Genomic DNA, 18969 nt, shown 5'->3' on the forward strand with positions numbered 1-18969 from the left:
GCAGGATCAGCCAGGTATTTCAGATGATACAGGGGGCCAAATGACACAGCAAAAGCACTGTGCTGTATAAAATGCTTTAAAGGAGCAGGATTCTTTGTTAGCCCCCAAAAAAACGCTTTTAATTTACTTAGTTATAAAGCCAACAGAGCTGTGATGGGCACTCATCAAGAGCTCTCATCTATGCTTGTCCTTTCCACTCAGCTTCTCTATTCATAAAAGCTGTACTATAGCATCTCTAAATGAATATGGATCTATGAATGGAAGATTGGCAGATAAATAAATGGTTCGCCCCCTCTATTCATAGACCCTGTTTCATTCATAGAAGCGATAGTATAGCTTCTGTGAATGGAGGAGCTGGGTGGAAAGGGTGGGCATAGATGAGAATTCTTGAGGGCCTGTCACAGTTCCCTTTGCACTCCATTAACCCCCACTGTATTGGAATTGTTAGAGGAGAATTTCTACGTAAGGATGAGACAGCATCACAAGGGACAGTAAACAGTAATAACCTGGAAGGATATCCATTTTTAAACCATTCTTGCCCTATTTCATTCAGAACTAGAGACGAAAAATGTTTTGGTGTCAAACAGGAGCTCTTCCACATCTGTTTCTGACAGTCAACACAATAATTGTATGGTCTGGATCCATAGTGAGGTGACTGCATGCATCTTCAAGGCCGTGACCCTGCTGTAGACTTACTCAATGAATGGGTAGATTAAGGAGCTTTTTTCAAATCGGCCAATGAGAGCTTCTTTGCCTGCCCATTTTATTGCATTATATTAAGAGTGACTGTAGCTTAGAGCTGAAGAAAAGATAGCCAGAAATTGGCAATATACAGTTTTAGTTCTTTCACATGTGGATGACTGTTAGAGCCCTTAGGCTCCATTGGTGTTTTTAGCTTAGGTTATGCGTTTTAATCCTTGAAAGTGCTGTGAGACCTTTTTTGTGATAGAATGATAATCAGCTCTTTGATTTAGTGTACCTCTCTTCTATCAGGTTCCTCAGGCAGCATATTACATCCCCGACTACATAACTGAAGCTGAAGAGGAATATTTACTTCGTCAGGTATGAGGTACTCCAAAGGAAGTTCTGCTCAGATTTATGGTAGAGTCCATCCAAAATAGCTAATTGGCCAAAAGCTGGATGAGGGTGATGACTTAAAGCCACCTTAAGAGGGAGTGTCTTTTTTTTGTAATGAAAGGAAATTCTTTGTGATTATTAAAATAGAAGTTCAGCTTTAAAGCTAACTCTAACTCTAAATCTATTTGCAGCAACATTCTAAGACTAACCTATCTAGCCCTGTAAAAAAGAAATCGCTATACATACCTTTTCTGAAGCCGCTCCGGTGGCTTCTGTGTGTAGGTGGGTGCAGAAGAGGCAGCTGACAACGGATGTCCCATAGTAACTAAACGGGTGACGTCACTTCCCAGGCATTTCACAGCCGTTGTCGGCTGTGTCTTCTACACAGGATCCGCTGCTGGAGACCAGACCGGATCAGCTTCAAAAATGGTATGTATAGCGATTTCTTCTTTACAGGGTTAGATAGGTTTTTGTTAGAATGTTGTAGCAAGTAGATTTAGAGTTTTAGTTTTAGGCTGAACTACTTTAAAGTAAGAAAAAAAGTAAGAATGAATGCAGTCCTTTCTCCTCCAGCCATCTGCAGCTCCCCATTGGTCCATCACTGTGATGGGTAGCCTCAGTGGTCAGAAGCTTGGTGCTGTAGGTGAGAGGGAGTGGCCACTGGAAGCCAATATTTACATAAATTGATCCTCCATGTCTCCAAGGCACTCTAGTACACACGTACAGGTCTAGGTAAGCACCTGTGTGTGGCTGATATTGAAAGAAACATATATGGCAACCTACGTTTTTGAGTACAGATGCACTTGAATGATGAAATGTATTGTACTTTTAGATGTACTTTAAGTAACTTCTTAACCATTATTTCTCCTCACTTTACTCATGTTATCTTCCCAGGTCTACAATGCACCAAAGCCAAAATGGACACAGTTGTCAGGGAGGAAATTGCAGAACTGGGGTGAGTAATATTACTGGATAGGTCCCAGCATTTGTACTACCTTTTTTTTTTTTTATATATATTTCAATATCAACTTTAATAGGTGATGGAAAGACTCTATACACTTCAGGAGGCTTTTGGGCAACTAGTGAAATCAGTCAATAGGTCCTACTGAATCTATTGCAGGTAAATTTCACACAGCTCCTTACATGTGAAAATGATCTTGCCAATCAGGTTTAGACTCCCAAAGAATGATTTAATGTGATTGGTGTGTATGAGAAAGCTCTTGGTGATGACAGCTTTATCCTGTGGGCTCTTTGCATGTACAAGGTAGTAAGAAGCCCTCATTTCTGTATTTCTGCACTTGTACTAAGGACAGAGACGGCCATTGCTGACTCCTACTGAAAAATACTATTTACCGTTCTGACAGGGGGCAACACTGAGATCTGCTGTTTCTAGTGATTAGGAACAGCGATCTGTGTTTTTCCCAGTGAGACCATCCGCCAAACAGTTACAACACAGCCGGGGAACCCCTTGATCCCCCTAGTGTTAACTCCTTCCCTGCCAGTGTCATTTATACATTGATCAGTGGATTTTTTTTAGCACTGATCACTGTAATAATGTCACTGGTCCCCAAAAAGTGTCACTTAGGGTCAGATTTGTCTGCCACAATGTCGCAGTCCTGCAAAAAATCGCTAATCATAGCCGTTACTAGTAAAAAAAAAAAAATAAAAGCCAATAATCTATCCCCTTTTTTGTAGATGCTATAACTTTTGTGCAAACCAGTCTATATATGCTTATTGCGATTTTTTTTTTTTTTTTTTTTTTTTTACCAAAAATATAATATGTAGAAGAATACATATTGGCCTGAATTGATGAAGACATTTTGTTTTTTTATATATTTTTTTGGATATGTATTACAGCAGGAAGTAAAAAATATAGTTTTTTTTTTTTTTTTAAACACAAAAAACCGCAGAGGTGATCAAATACCACCAAAAGAAAGCTCTATTTGTGGGGGGTAAAAAAGACAACAATTTTATTTGGATACAATGTCGCACGAATGCGCAATTGTCAATTAAAGCAACGCAGTGCCGTATCGCAAAAAATGGCCTGGTCATTAAGGGGATAAATCCTTTCGGGGCTGAAATGGTTAAACTAATACTTTGTTGAAGCACCTTTTGATTTTATTACAGCACTCAGACTTTTCGGGTATGAGTCTATCAGCATGGCACATCTTGCCTTGGCAATATTTGCCCACTCTTCTTTGCAAAAACACTCCAAATCTGTCATGTTGTGAGGACATCTTCTGTGCACAGCCCTCTTCAGATCACCCCACAGATTTTCAATGGGATTCAGGTCTGGGCTCTGGCTGGGCCATTCGAAAACTTTAATCTTCTTCTGGTGAAGCCATTTCTTTGTTGATCTGGATGTATGCTTTGGGTCGTTGTCATGCTGAAAGATGAAGTTCCTCTTCATGTTCAGCTTTCTAGCAGAAGTCTGAAGGTATTGTGCCAATATTGACTGGTATATGGAACTGTTTGTAATTCCCTCTACCTTGACTAAGGCCCTGTTCCAGCTGAAGAAAAACAGCCCCAAAGCATGATGCTGCCACCACCATGCTTCACGGTGGGTATGGTGTTCTTTTGGTGATGTGTAGTGTTGTTTTCGTGCCATACATATATTTTGGATAGATGAATGCAGTATGTTGTCAAAAAATACTGGAGGAACATTTGCATTCATCAGTCAGGAAGCTGCACATGGGACGTACTTGGACATTCCAACATGACAATGATCCAAAACACAAGGCCAAGTTGACCTGTCATTGGCTACAGCAGAATAAAGTGAAGGTTCTGGAGTGGCCATCTCAGTCTCCTGACCTCAATATGATTGAGCCACTCTGGGGAGATCTCAAACGTGCAGTTCATGCAAGACAGCCCAAGAATTTACAGGAACTGGAGGCTTTTTGCCAAGAAGAATGGGCATCTTTACCGTCTGAGGAGATAAAGAGCCTCATCCACAAATACCGCAAAAGACTTCAAGCTGTCATTGATGTTAAAGGGGGCAATAAATGGTATTAAGAACTGGGGTATGTAAACTTTTGATCAGGGTGATTTGGGTAGTTTCTGTTGCCATTATGATTTAAAAAGAGTAAACACAGTTGATTGATAATAAATGGCTTCAGCCAAACACTAACCATAAGTGAAAGAATTTTTTTTATCATTCATATTCTCTGAAAAATGACAAAGAAATCATAAATTCTGGCAGGGTATGTAAACTTATGTGCACAACTATGTATGTGTATATGTTTATGTTTAATTTTTTTTTTTTTTGGGGTTAGACCATCTTTTTTTTTCAAGTAAGTAACATATCAGAAAATGCTGCCCCTTAATTCCCTTTCTTAGCTGCTATTCTGACGGTTGGGATGACCACTTGTACACTGGTAATATCACTGCTAGTGAATAGCTAAATAATAATGCTGAATAATGTCACTTTCTTTAGTGAATAAAAAATCTGTATGTTTATACAGCGCACCATATGGTGGTGGTCTTTTTTTTTTTTTTTGTAGAGTGGTCTTTTTTTTTTGTAGTTTTTGTAGAGGACATGTTTTGGCTTTAGTGAGGTCTTCTGAAATAATTGTGGGAAGAAATGATTCACATGACATTGGGCCTAGTAGACTTGCGTGTGACAACTTGATGTGAATACCTCATAATAATAGAAATACATTAATAACGCTTGGGGTGTTATGTTGCTGGCAAGAATTTAAACAAGAAACAGAATATCTAAAAGAAGCCGTGTCGAGACATAGCCTGTAACACTACGCGTGTAGTCTGCACGTGGGATTGGAGATACTGGAGTGTTTGATGAACATCCCCAAAAAAAACCCCAAAGTCTAGCATACAAACCTCATGCAGGAAGTTTTCCCTGTTGTATACAGGATATGTGACACCAGTTCTGGGATGTCCCTGTACTCCCTACTAAGCCACAATACTGTTTTTTTGCTGGTGGGCACCAATTGGATTTGAGGAGCTGTCAGTTCTCTGACTGTACATGTGATGGTTGTCTCTAGCATATGTAAGAGGCACATCTATTTTGACTGTGTTTATTGCACATTGCTTTTTTAGCCTTATTAAAGTGGTGTTCCGGCCGAAATTATACTTTTTAAATAAAAATACCCCTATAATACACAAGCTTAATGTATTCTAGTAAAGTTAGTCTGTAAACTAAGGTCTGTTTTGTTAGTTTATAGCAGCAGTTTGTTATTTCATAAACTTATAGCAGGCCGTGGCCATCTTAAGTGTGGGCATCTGAAGCCATACTGCATTTCTTCCTGGATCTCATCCTTGCAGATCTCGCACATGCTCAGTGCAGCACAAGCAGTGTAATAGGTTTCAGGTCAGGTTTCCATAGCAACGGCAGTTTCAGAGGAAGTTGCCGCCCCTTCCCAGAAGGCATTGCAAACAGGAAATGATGCGATGGGCCGCGGCCAGGGAGGAGGAAGTGAAAAATGAATACAGCAGATATACAGTAAGTGCTGAGAATTCAAATAAAAAAATATCCAATTCGTTTACAGTGCACAGTTTAGTGAGGGATGCTGAAGAGTTGTAAAAGTGGGTGGAACTCCACTTTAAGCAATCTCCTAGGCCTGAGCCAGTTGACCATTAGGTTTGAATGTGTAAAGTTGCTGTAGCAAACACAGAACCTTTTTTTTTTTTTTTTTTTTTTTTTTTTTTTTTTTTTATATAGGGGGGCTCTTGTCCATTCCATTATGTAAGATTTTATCTTTCTCCTGCAGGAGGTCTCCCACATCCCAGAGGCATGGTGGCAGAGAAATTGCCCCCCTGGTTGCAGACATACACCAACAAAATCTCTTCACTGGGTGTGTTTGGAGGGAACTGTGCCAATCACGTCTTGGTAAACGAATACAAGCCTGGAGAAGGGATAATGGTGAGGGCATAATAAATCTATGTAGACTGAGAGCAGAGTGTAGTAATCATGCTAGACTTGTTCAGGAGACTTTAATCTGTTTTGTTTCCTTGTTTAGTGAACTTTACACATCATTAGTGATTATTGCAATGTACAGTATTTCTTAACCCCTTCCCGCCCACCCCGGAGTCCCTTTAATAGGGTCTGTATGCCCAGGGGGGCAGGAAGAATCAGCAATCATGTGACCACTGTGATTGGCTGCCACAGTGGTCACATGATTGGGAGCCTGTCCTGCTGACTACCAATTGTTAGTGGGGACCAAGAGCTGTCTTTGACAGCTTGGTCTCTGTGCCTGGAATGTGCAGTGAGCGCACTCTTAACACAGAAACATTGGCTATCCAGTGAAACACATGTGCAGCTTGTAGGAGTTAAAACCCACCCTTTTGCCATCACACATACGTGTTACATGGCCCGCAAAAACAGGTTAAGAATATTAGTAAAGAGGTTTTCCACTTGCATCTGGAAAGAGCAAAATATGTTTGCATTCTCCACTACTGTTCAATATGGGTCTTGGCAGTGCTATCTCCACCAATCAGCTGCTTGAAAGGCCCTCCTGCTACTGTGCCTAATGTTAGCCTGCACTTTTCACTTACTAGGCAAAGTAACAGGTTTGCTTAACTGGAAGCTTTCAGAAGTTACTTTCCTCAGTCTTTTGCTGCCATGCAAGTTTTGATTATCTGTTTTAATTAGCTTGGTCCTGATGTGTGACTCCTTACCTGAAAGTAACAGGTGTTTCTTTGGGGATCTGCTTTAAATGGGATCAGTGGGGCAGCATGGGGAAAGTCAGTACTGACTGCTTAAGGATAAGGTCACCTCTTAAGAAAATATAATAAATGCACAAATTTTTGCAGCAAAAAATATGCATTTATATATTTTTTTTTTCCTGCAGGAGCCAGGAAAGCATTGCCCTGTGATCAGTGGATCAGGGATACAATGTCAGGCTTCTGCAGAAAAGCAATGCAGCTTTCAGCCTGTGCCTCCAATATGGGTTGACTGTTTACAAGCTGCATGAGTTGCAAATGAACTATGAGAGAGCTCCTCGGCGCCCTCGAAGTCCATTCAGAACTACAAGCTGTCAGCCGCGGTGGCTGGCAGTAGTTGTAGTCTATCTATTTACAGGTAACACCGAATAAATGGTGCAGCCATGTGGGCGGAGCCCCACACACCCGGCCTTTTTTTTTTTTTTTTTTATTGTGACAGTTGTTGCGGGGAGAAGATCCCCTGTCTGCTTTCACACTGCAGCGGGCGGTGGCTGCTGCAGGAGCTGGAACATGTTTCATGTTCCACCCTGAATGCGTAGCATGTTATCGAAAGGTGAACTTCGCTTTTAAAGTCCCTTCTGTAGAGAAAACCTAATAATTTGCTTAGCTTGGAGAAAATACAGGTTCATTTTAAAAATGTTTGCCTTTTTCTACTGCAAAAAGCATTTGCTTTCAATGAGTTGCCAAGGCCTGGCTGATGTGTTCCAGAAAGCCTAAGCTGCTTTTAGCCTGGGAGTTGCTGGGAAATAGCTGTTTTTCACAGAAGCAACAGTACAGAGGGCATTCATTCAAATTTTTTTTCTGATACAAGCGGTTTAGTAGGTCTGTGGCGCTGTGGCTTCGAGCCATATATCCTGGAGTGTCCTGGTCATGTGCTGTGGAACCACAGCAGCTGGGATGGGGTGATGACATCAGCAAAGTCTTCAGTGGAAGTGAATGATGGCTCTGGTGATGTTGCCACCCAGCATGCACAGCTTCTGTGGTTCACTAGCCTTAATATGGTTAGCTTCACGTCACCTGACCCAGGAGTAGAGATGGTTTTCCAGGCTGCTTGCCTAACGCCTAGGTAATCTATTAAAGCCAATAAACTATGACAGATTATGTATAATCTAATATTTAGTGTGTACGTAGGCTTCATAACACCATGACCCCCCCCCCCCTTGTTCTATGCAGTTACTTACAGCACAATATTTGTCTTTCAGCCTCATGAGGATGGTCCCCTCTACTATCCCACAGTCACAACCATCAGCTTAGGGTCCCACACAGTTCTGGACTTCTATGTGCCTCCGGAAAGGGAATGTCCCCAAGAGGACGACCAGGTAAGGGTTGAAGAAGGTTTCTTCATTTTGTAGGTTACCCTGGCTCAAATTGGTACACAAAAAAAAAAAATCATGCATTACCCAAGGTGTTATTTTCATATATTATTTTATCTTGGGGTTGAATCATGTCTTTTAGCCCTAAAAAATTAAAGTGGACTAAAAGTTAATAAAGTTTTTGTATCATTTCCTGCCTGTGTGCCCACTTCAAGATACAGACAGCAAAAAAAATTCAGAATTTCACAACTTTACAGTTTCACGACCCTCACGCTTTATTTTAAAGAGACCCTGTCTCAAACCTAAAAAATACAGGTAAAAGTACAGAAAAATAAACTATTTTACTGCTTACTTGCAGTGTTTTTTCCTTTTCTTAATTCATTTTCTTATTCACTAGCACAGTGCCTTGAAAAAGTATTCATACCCTTTGACATTTTCCACATTTTGGCATGTTACAACCAAAAACGTAAATGTTTTTTATTGGGATTTTATGTGACCAACACAGTGGCACATAATTGTGAAGTGGAAGGAAAATGATAAATGTTTTTCAAAATTTTTTACAAATATGTGAAAAGTGTGGCATGCATTTGTATTCAGCCCCTCTGCTCCGATACCCCTAACTAAAATGTAGTGGAACCAATTGCCTTCAGGAGTCACCTAACTAGTAAATAGAGTCCACCTGTGAGTAATTTAATCTCAGTATAAATACAGCTGTTCTGTGAAGCTTTCAGAGGTTTGTTAGATAACCTTAGTGAACAAACAGCATCATGAAGGCCAAGGAACACACCAGACAGGTCAGGGATAAAGTTGTGGAGAAGTTTTAAAGCAGGGTTAGGTTATAAAAAAAATATCCCAAGCTTTGAACATCTCACAGAGCACTGTTCAATCCACCATCCGAAAATGGAAAGAGTATGGCACAACTGCAAACCTACCAAGACATAGCAGTCCACCTAAACTGACAGGCCGGGCAAGGAGAGCATTCATTAGAAAAGCAGCCAAGAGGCCCATGGTAACTCTGGAGGAGCTACAGAGATCCACAGCTCAGGTGGGAGAATCTGTCCACAGGACAACTATTAGTCGTGCACTCCACAAATCTGGCCTTTATAGAAGAGTGGCAAGAAGAAAGCCATTGTTGAAAGCAAGCCATAAAAAGTGCAGTTTGCGAGAAGCCATGTGGGGGACACAGCAAACATGTGGAAGAAGGTGCTCTGATCAGATGAGACCAGATGATGTTTTTCTTCAGCAGGGACAGGGAAGCTGGTCAGAGTTGATGTGAAGATGGATGGAGCCAAATACAGGGCAATCTTAGAAGAAAACCTGTTAGAGTCTGCAAAAGACTTGAGACTGGGGCGGAGGTTTACTTTCCAGCAGGACAACATACAGCCAGAGCTACAATGGAATAGTTTAGATCAAAGCATATTCATGTGTTAGAATGGCCCAGTCAAAGTCCAGACCTAAATCCAATTGAGAATCTGTGGCAAGACTTGAAAATTGCTGTTCACAGACGCTCTCCATCCAATCTGACAGAGCTTGAGCTATTTTGCAAACAAGAACGGACAAAAATGTCACTCTCTAGATGTGCAAAGCTGGTAGATACATCCCCAAAAAGACTTGCAGCTGTAATTGCAGCGAAGTATAGACTCAGGGGGGCTGAATACAAATGCACGCCACACTTTTCACATATTTATTTGTAAAATAATTTTGAAAAACATTTATAATTTTCCTTCTACTTCACAATTATGTGCCACTTTGTGTTGGTCCATCACATAAAATCCCAATAAAAAAAATTACGTTTTTGGTTGTATCATGATAAAATGTGGAAAATTTTAAAGAGGTATGAATACATTTTTTCAAGGCACTGTATGTTCGTTTGAACTCTAGAAATTTGACTACACCAGGAAAGTCAGTTTCCGAACACATCCCTCTCCCTCCTTGCACATCATAGCCCTCTCCTTTTTTGAGGGCGTCTAACTACTGTAGAGGCCCAGCTCCCCTTCTATGCCCTCCTTCACCTCCCTAAATAAATTTGATCTTGTTGTCAAGGAGGTGAGAAGGAGAATACTATATAGAGTGTCACCTGAATGCTGGGACTGCTGACATCACATTCAAATGGCACTGCCAAGAAGCCATCTCAGGGTTTTTGGATGTCCACACAAGGAAGGCTTTTAAAAGGAAATGAAAACGCCAAAAATACATTAGTGTTACTAAACCCAGAACCTGCATTCACTATATATATCTGGTCTCCCACAGTACTCAGAACATGGAAATGCAATTATTTTAGTAAATATAAACAGCTAAATACCTTTTCTCATCAGCAGTATATAGCAGTCTTGTGACTTCTATCAGTGTCTAAAAAAGCTTGTAGGAGGAGTCTTCATTCTCCGCTGATCCTGTCTGGACAGCGCTGATTGGCCCTGTGCTGATCACATGCACTCTCTCAAGAGAGAAAAAAAAAAAAAAAAACTCTCTAGCAATACACACCAAACTGAGCATTTGCAGCCTGACTCCTAATGCTCTGTTCTATCGAGAGATGGGTGGGAGTTAGTTAAAGAAGAGGAGGATCACACAGCCTTTATATACAATGCAGAAGATTAACCCCTTAGGTTCCACAGTGATTATAACAAGCATGCTTTACTACATATACAGACTAATTTTATTGTTGTGGGTTTAGTAACACTTTAAGTGTACTTATCTTATGGGAAGGGAATATTTTTGTTGAAATAAATGGTCTGGCAACAGGGTCTCTTTAAAGAAAATCTAGTTTTGTTGCAGCCACTGTCCTCACTGGAGATCTTTCCCATGAATTCCTGTTCCCTGAAATCTGTCACAAGGATTGCAAGTCAGGGGGAAATTTTCCCAGTGAATAGATGGACAGAAAAATTAACCCAGAAATAAACAGAGGTTCTAACCCCTTCCCACTGTGTCCACAAATTGAAAAAAAAAATGTTGTTGGTGTTTGAAATGACACTCCTGCTTATAGATATTTTTCTTTCCCCACCACTTTGTTGGCCCTACTATGTGTACAGTATGTGAAATAGGGGCCTTAAAGTGATTGTGAACCCTCACCTTGTAAAACAACCCGTTCAGTTTAACCGCTTCATTCCCGGAAGATTTTACCCCCTTCCTGACCAGAGCACTTTTTGCGATTCGGCACTACGTCGCTTTAACTGACAATTGCGCAGTCGTGCGATGTGGCACCCAAACAAAATTGACGTCCTTTTTTTCCCACAAATAGAGCTTTCTTTTGGTGGTATTTGATCACCTCTGCGGTTTTTATTTTTTGCGCTATAAACAAAAAAAGAGCGACAATTTTGAAAAAAATCTCATTATTTTTTACTTTTTGCTATAATAAATATCCCCCAAAAATGTATAAAAAAAACACATTTTTTCCTCAGTTTAGGCCAATATGTATTCTTCTACATATTTTTTGGTAAAAAAAATTGCAATAAGTGTGTATTGATTGGTTTGCGCAAAAGGTATAGGGGATAGTTTTATGGCATTTTTATTATTATTTTTTTTACTAGTGATGGCGGCCATCTGCGATTTTTATCGGGACTGCGACATTATGGCGGACACATCGAACACTTTTGACACATTTTTGGGACCATTGGCATTCATACAGCGATCAGTGCTATAAAAATGCATTGATTACTGTAAAAATGTCACTGGCAGGGAAGGGGATAACACTAGGGGGCGATCAAGGGGTTAATTGTGTTCCCTAGTTTGTGTTCTAACTGAAGGGGGGAGGGGACTGTGTAGGGGAGATGACAGATCGCTGTTCATACTCTGTATAAACAGACAATCAGTCTTTTCTCCCCTCAGAGAACCGGAAACTGTGTGTTTACACACACAGATCCTGGTTCTTGGTGTGCCACGAGCGATCGCGGGAGCCCGGCAGTGATTGTGACCGCCGGGCACTCGCATCGCCTCTGTGGGCGAGCAGCGGGCGCGCGCCCCTAGTGGCCTCATGGAGAAGCGACGTTACATAACGTTGTTTCGCCCAGCCGCGCCGTTCTGCCGCAGTAAAACTGCGGCGGCTGGTCGGCAAGTGGTTAAAATAGAAATAAAAGGCAACACATTTTGTATATAGATATAAAAAATAAAGCTAAAAAAAATATTTGTAATCACACATACCTTCTGTTCTTGGTTGCATTAGAGCTGGGGGGAGCGGGAAAACAGCACACTGAACTACCCAGTGAATGGCTCTGCGGGGGGGGGGGGGGGGTCAGAACAAGTCTGATCATTGGAGGAGAGCAGGCTGAGCTGAGTTTCCAGCACTGCTAGTGAAATGACCACGCTGTGCTCGCCTGCTTAGTGTGGTCAGTTTTTAATCGGAAAGCAGAGGGACTGTCGGGAACACCAGGTATTTCACACAAAGGAAGCCATACAAAGGGAACTGGATACTTTCTCATACAAGTACATGGTACAGCAGGCACATATCAGGAATATGAAATGTTTGGTTTACTTTTTAAATTGTAAGCTCCTCGAGGGCAGGGACTGATGAGACTGTCTTGTGTGTTATAACCATCTGTATTTCCATCGCACACGTTCCTGGAAAAGGCTCCAGGATACGGGAGGCTGTAGACTGGATCAAGCATGACAGTGTAGATATTTGCCAGCACACCACGGATCTTCAAATTGAGTCCAAACTAATTTCTATGACATATGATCACATCACAAACAAGAGTGCAAAGTTTCAGAGTCACACAGGACCCCTTTGTCAGGCATGTGACTCACATTACATGCCCGATGATGGGGTTCTGCATGACTCCAAAACGTTGCACTCTCTTGTTTGTGATGTGATCATATGTCATAGAAATTAGTTTGGACTCAATTTGAAGATCCGTGGTGTGCTGGCAAATATCCACCCTGTGGGGGATATTTACTAAAACTGGAGATTGCAAAATCTGGTGCAGCTCTGAATATAAACCAATCGGCTTCCAGATTTTATTGTCAAAGCTTATTTGAAGAAGCTGAAGTTAGAAGCTGATTGGATACCATGCACAACTGCACCAGATTTTGCACTCTCCAGTTTAAGTAAATCATCCCCACTGTATACTGTATGTGAAGCACTGCGTGAATTGTCAGGACTACATAAATACCTGTAATAATAAATAAACTACCTTTAGCAGCCACTAAGATTCTTTGGGGTTGATTTAGTAATACTGGAAAGTGCAAAATCCGCTTCCAGATTTTATTGTCAAAGCTTAAAGTGATACTAAAGTCTCAATTTTTGGGGTTAAAAATAACAAACCAGTCATACTTACCTGCCCTGTGTAATGGTTTTGCACAGAGCAGCCCAGATCCTCCTCTTCTCGGGTCCCTCTTCGGTACTCCTGGCTCCTCTCTCCTGTTGAGTGCCCCCACAGCAAGCAGCTTGCAGTGGGGGCACCTGAGCCAAGCTGCAGCTCCGTTTTGTCCATTCAGACATGACTTTGACAGCAGCAGGAGCCAATGGTGCTGCGCTGCTGTCTCAGCCAATGAGGAGGGGAGTCCTGGACAGCCTAATCTCTTGTGCAGCATCACTGGATTGCAATGGGGCTCGGGTAAGTATTGGGGGGGTTGCTGCATACAGAATGCTTTTAAAACCTTCTGCTTTTACAACCCCTTTAATTGAAAAAGCTGAAATTAGAAGCTGATTGGCTGCCATGCACAACTGCACCAGATTTTGCACTCTCCAGTTTTAGTAAATCACCCCCCAAGTGTCATGTTTTAACCTGCACTGTTTTAATAAAAGGTGAAAGGTAATTGATTGCTTTATGCAAGTCAGGAGTGTTTTTGGATTCTTTAGCACTGCAGTTTTATGAAAAGACGTTCATTTATAGTTTACTGGTATTATTGACAGCCAAGAACTAGTAACCTATAAGCCGATCACTATGTTGGAGTACCTGTAGGTCTCTTTTTGTCTTCCAGGTTCCTAAAACAGAAGAACAGAGACATGTCCTGTCCCTCTTGTTGGAGCCCAGAAGTCTTTTTGTTCTTCGTGAGGACTTGTATAAAAATTACCTCCATGGAATTCTCCCTCATACCCACGACACACTAAGCCACAAAGTGGCCAATCTGGAAATGTGTGGGGCACAGAGTGACGAGACACTGGCCAGAAGGACACGAGTGTCACTGACTATCCGATATGTCCCCAAAGTACTGAAAACCGCACTCTTCCTGGGGAAAGGGAAATAAGAAAAGGTGCCGGAGTATGTGGAGATGTTCAGCATTAAAACTCAGGCTGGAAGTTGACAGCTGGTCCTGGATGGTGGCTGGGCAGAAGCCTTCCTATATGAGCAGAGATCAACTGAATCCCTTCACACAGGAAATGCAAGAGGCAAGCCACAAGACAAAGCCTATTTATTAACAAGGTGAGTAGTGCACTTACAGGAAATAACATAAAAACAGGCTCATCTATATATAGAGGTGTCTGCAGGTGTAGATCGGCATCCAAAACGAGCGTCCACGGATCTGGCAGATGTCTGGGGGAGCCGCAATCCATCCTGTGGCCACCAGGAAGTCGGTTTTGTCCGCTGTGGAGTGCAGAGAGATGACGTCACCAGGAAGCAGAGAGACACCAGGGAAGGAATGACTGGATGAAAGAGGCTACGTGCTCAGAGCATCAGCTTCTTCTGAGGCCTGTAGAAGGTGCTGATGCTCCGAGCGCATAGCTTCTTTCATCCAGTCGTTCCTCCCGTGGTGTCTCTCTGCTTGCTGGTGACGTCATCTCGCTGCACTCCACGGTGGACAAAACCGACTTCCTGGTGGCCACAGGACGATTTGCGGCTCCCCCAGACATCTGCCAGATCCACGGACGCTCGTTTTGGGTGCCAATCTACACCTGCAGACACCTCTATATACAGATGAGCCTGTTTTTATGTTATTTCCTGTAAGTGGATTACTTACCTTGTTAGTAAATTGTATCTAATACACTCAGGTTGGCTCTTCCTGTGTCTCTTCCCCCTCCTCTAAATCTGCTTACAGAGCTGGCTTTTCTCTGAGAACAGCTGCCTCCTGTCACCTCGCCCTAAGAACTGTTGCTGTATGGACTATTGATCTGTTATTGCTCTCATATTGCCTGTTTTATATTACTTCACGTACACAAATATTTGCGCTTACAGTTTCTTCCTCTTAACAAGACAAAGCCTGATGGTAGTACTATACTCCGGGCATATTTGTTTGAATTTCTCTGGAAGCCAACATCTAATCAGTGCGATTTTGTACACGTATGCATCTGCCAATCGAGATAATTTTCTGTTTGCTTTGAATGCTGCTTGTTTCCTTATATGAGGTTACATCTTAGCGTGTGTCACCTTGCTGCTGTCCCCACTGGGGAGATTCAGTCTTTTGTGATTGATCTGGTGACCATTTTCCATCTCCTCCTCTGGCGATGCTGGGAGGTGATCCTTACCATGGCACGGAGGGTCACTCCGAAGATGACATGAGCTGCATTCTGTGCTGCAGTACTCTGAGCCCAGGCTGTGTGATGATGCCCCGTTGCCAGGGGGCAGGTCCATGACAGCCTGGACTCAGCCAGTGGGTTTAATGACAATGCCTGGCGAAGGACATCTAGTGGCTGAAAAGAAGTACTGCAGGGGAGAGTTAAATATTGGAGCAAAGTCGGCCTTTTAACCACTTACCGAACGCAGATATACGTCCTCACTTTGAGGATGGATATTGTTGTTATGGCAGCAGCTAGCTGCCATAACCCCAGTATCCCCGTGTTCAGCTGGCGATCGGCTACAAGATAAAAGTGGTCTCTGCGGCGGATTCGCCGCAAGATCACTTTTATCGGTGGCGGGAGAGGCCCCCCCCCTCCTGCCATGCTCCGGTGCCCTCCGCCGCTTACCGGAGCCGTTGGCAGCGGCGGAGGCGATCCGGTCCTTCTCAGGGCTGTGTATGGAGACGAGTGAGGGGAAGATGGCCCCCACCTGTCTCCATCACACTGCAGGGCGGAAGCAACGTCAAAACATCACTTCTGCCCATAGCTCTTAAAGGACCTTTTTTTTTTTTTTTTTTTTTTTTTTTTTTTTTTTTAAATCCTTTTTTTACATGACAATTTTTTTTTTTTTTTGCATTGCATTCTAGTGTAAATATGAGATCTGAGGTCTTTTTGACCCCAGATCTCATATTTAAGAGGTCCTGTCATACTTTTTTTCTATTATGTTTACATTCTTTGTAATAGGAATAAAAGTGACCAAAACAGTTTTCTTTTTAAAAACTGTGTAAAAATAAAAGGTAAAATACATTTTTTAAACGCGCCCCGTCCCGACGAGCTCGCGTGCAGAAGCGAACGCATACGTGAGTAGCACCCGCATATGAAAACGGTGTTCAAACCACACATGTGAGGTATCGCCACGATCGTTAGAGTGAGAGCAATAATTCTAGCACTAGACCTGCTCTGTAACACACAACATGCAACCTTTTTTAAACGTCGCCTATGGAGATTTTTAAGGGTAAAAGTTTGTCACCATTCCACGAGCAGGCGCAATTTTGAAGCGTGACATGTTGGGTATCAATTTACTCGGAATAACATTATCTTTCACAATATATAAAAAAAAAATTGGGCTAACTTTACTGTTGTCTTATTTTTTCATTCAAAAAAGTGTGTTTTTTCCAAGACCTCTGCGCAAATACGGTGTGACAGAAAGTATTGCAACGACGGCTATTTTATTCTCTAGGGTGTTCGAAAAAAAAATAATGTTTAACATGTATAATATTTGGGGGTTCTAAGTAATTTTCTAGCAAATAAAAAACAGTTTTTAACTTGTAAACAACTCATCTAAAAAAGAGGTCCTTAAGGGCCGATTCACACTGCTGCGCTGTGAATTTGTTCCGGTTTTTTTTTGTCCTGTTTGAGGTGCGAATTTACCACAAATTTACCGCGATTTTACCACAAATTTCAGGAGTTGGACATAGCTGTGATTGATGTTCTAGCCAATGGAATCATAAAGTAAAAAAAAAAAAAAGGTGTTAACTTCCTGTGTACTTCCTGGTTTTTGTGGAGAGTAGTGTGGTGGAATTCGCACATATATGTGAACCATCAATGCGATTCAAGAACGATCGGAGACTAAATTCACAACGCAACGCTGTAAACTCGCCCAAGACCCTTTTTTTTTTATCGCAACGCATGTATGTGAATGACCGTTATTGAAAACAATGACTTTATGGATAACATGCGAATTTAGAATGTTTTTGACGCATCACATTCGTTATTAACTCGCAGCAGTGTGAACCGCCACTAAGAGCCCTTGCACACTGGGGCGGGGGGGCGGCGTTGGCGGTAAAACGCCGCTATTATTAGCGGCGTTTTACCGTCGGTATGCGGCCGCTAGCGGGGCGGTTTTACCCCCCGCTAGCGGCCGACAAAGGGTTAAATACCACCGCAAAGCGCCTCTGCAGAGGCGCATTGCCGGCGGTATAGCCGCGCCGTCCCATTGATTTCAATGGGCAGGAGCGGTAAAGGAGCGGTATACACACCGCTCCTTCACCGCTCCGAAGATGCTGCTGGCAGGACTTTTTTTACCGTCCTGCCAGCGCATCGCTCCAGTGTGCAAGCCCTCGGGGCTTTCACACTGGGATGACAGCAGTGGCACTTTCGGGGCGGTTTGCAGGCGCTATTATTAGCGCAATAGCGCCTGCAAACCGCCCCAGTGTGCAAGGGCTCTTAGTGGTTAAACTTTTTTTTTTTTTTTTAACCTGTGCTCTAAATTTTTTATTTTTTTTCATTGTTTTTCTAAAACTGGGGAGTGACAGCAAAGCATATGATGCTTCCAGAAGGTGTCCGTAATGGCAACCCATATGTTTATTTTTTTTAAAGGTTTCCTTTATAAAAATCTACTGACCATCTTGTTGTTATGCATGCAATGATTGTTAGATTTATTTGTGTTTGTACAAGAAAAGAAAGGAGCAGGCAATAGCTTACCAAGAATGCATGCTGTTATGATTTTGTATTTGTGTTCCGTTCACAATGTTCTTCCTTATTTAGGATCATTTTACAAACCTGATTTTTTTGAATACCATTCTTTATCTATTGTTTGCCACAAATAATATTTCTTTGTGAGTCATGGCAATATGAGACATTTACAGATATGACCTTAAAGCTGAATTTACACCGACTTGTGATAAAATTCAGGGAAAATGAATGTACATTTCCATCCATTTTATGCTAGCTGTATTGTGTGTTGACCTGCGTTGATGTGCGTTATGATGTGCGTTGATGCACGATTTAGCACATGTTAAAATGCACCGCATTTTGCAGGTTTTCTTTTGACATCACATCCTGTATGTCACAAAATAAATCACAAAGCAAACTTTTTTCTGTGCAGGCCAGTGACGTTCCTTCACCTCAAACTTGCTCATCCATGTCTTTATGGACCTTGCTTTGTGCACTGGTGCGCAGTTATGTTGGAACAGGAAGGGGCCATCCCCAAAATGTTCCCACAAAACTGGGAGCATGAAATTGTCCAAAATGTCTTGATATGCTGTCGCCTTTAGGCTCCTTTCACACTTGTACGAGTTGAAAGTCGCACAATTAGGCCGCGACTTGAAGCAATGCCTGTGTAATCTTGAGGTCTATGGACGCATCAAAGTCAGACCAAAGTAGCACAGAGACTACTTTGAAGTCACTGCAACTTGAAGACGCACAGATATGAATGGTGCTCATTGGAAATCATGGGGTACGACTTGTCATGCGACTTTGCAGTCCCAAGTCGTAGGACAAATCGCACAAGTGTGAAAGGGGCCTTAGAATTTCCTTCACTGGAACTAAGGGACCAAGCCCAACCCCTGAAAAACAACCCCACACCATAATCCCCCCTCCACCAGATGATTTGGACCAGTGTACAAAGCAAGGATGTGTTTATATGTATATAAAATCCTTTCTTTTTTTGTGTGTGTAACTATGAACCACTTG

General features: G+C 42.1%; 1 protein-coding gene across 1 annotated transcript in view; it reads left to right on the plus strand.

The window, feature by feature from the left end:
* ALKBH6 (alkB homolog 6) overlaps positions 1–14441 on the plus strand; it is a 28824-nt gene extending 14383 nt beyond the window's left edge. Inside the window, exons 3-7 of the mRNA XM_073597914.1 lie at positions 994–1062; positions 1972–2032; positions 5805–5956; positions 7959–8075; positions 13983–14441. Coding sequence (XP_073454015.1) covers positions 994–1062; positions 1972–2032; positions 5805–5956; positions 7959–8075; positions 13983–14249 — 666 coding nt within the window. The 3' untranslated portion in view covers positions 14250–14441. The remainder of the gene's footprint in view (positions 1–993; positions 1063–1971; positions 2033–5804; positions 5957–7958; positions 8076–13982) is intronic.
* The last annotated feature ends 4528 nt before the right edge of the window (positions 14442–18969 follow it).

Source organism: Aquarana catesbeiana, linkage group LG09, assembly GCF_042186555.1.
Source record: "Aquarana catesbeiana isolate 2022-GZ linkage group LG09, ASM4218655v1, whole genome shotgun sequence".
Taxonomy (NCBI): domain Eukaryota; kingdom Metazoa; phylum Chordata; class Amphibia; order Anura; family Ranidae; genus Aquarana; species Aquarana catesbeiana.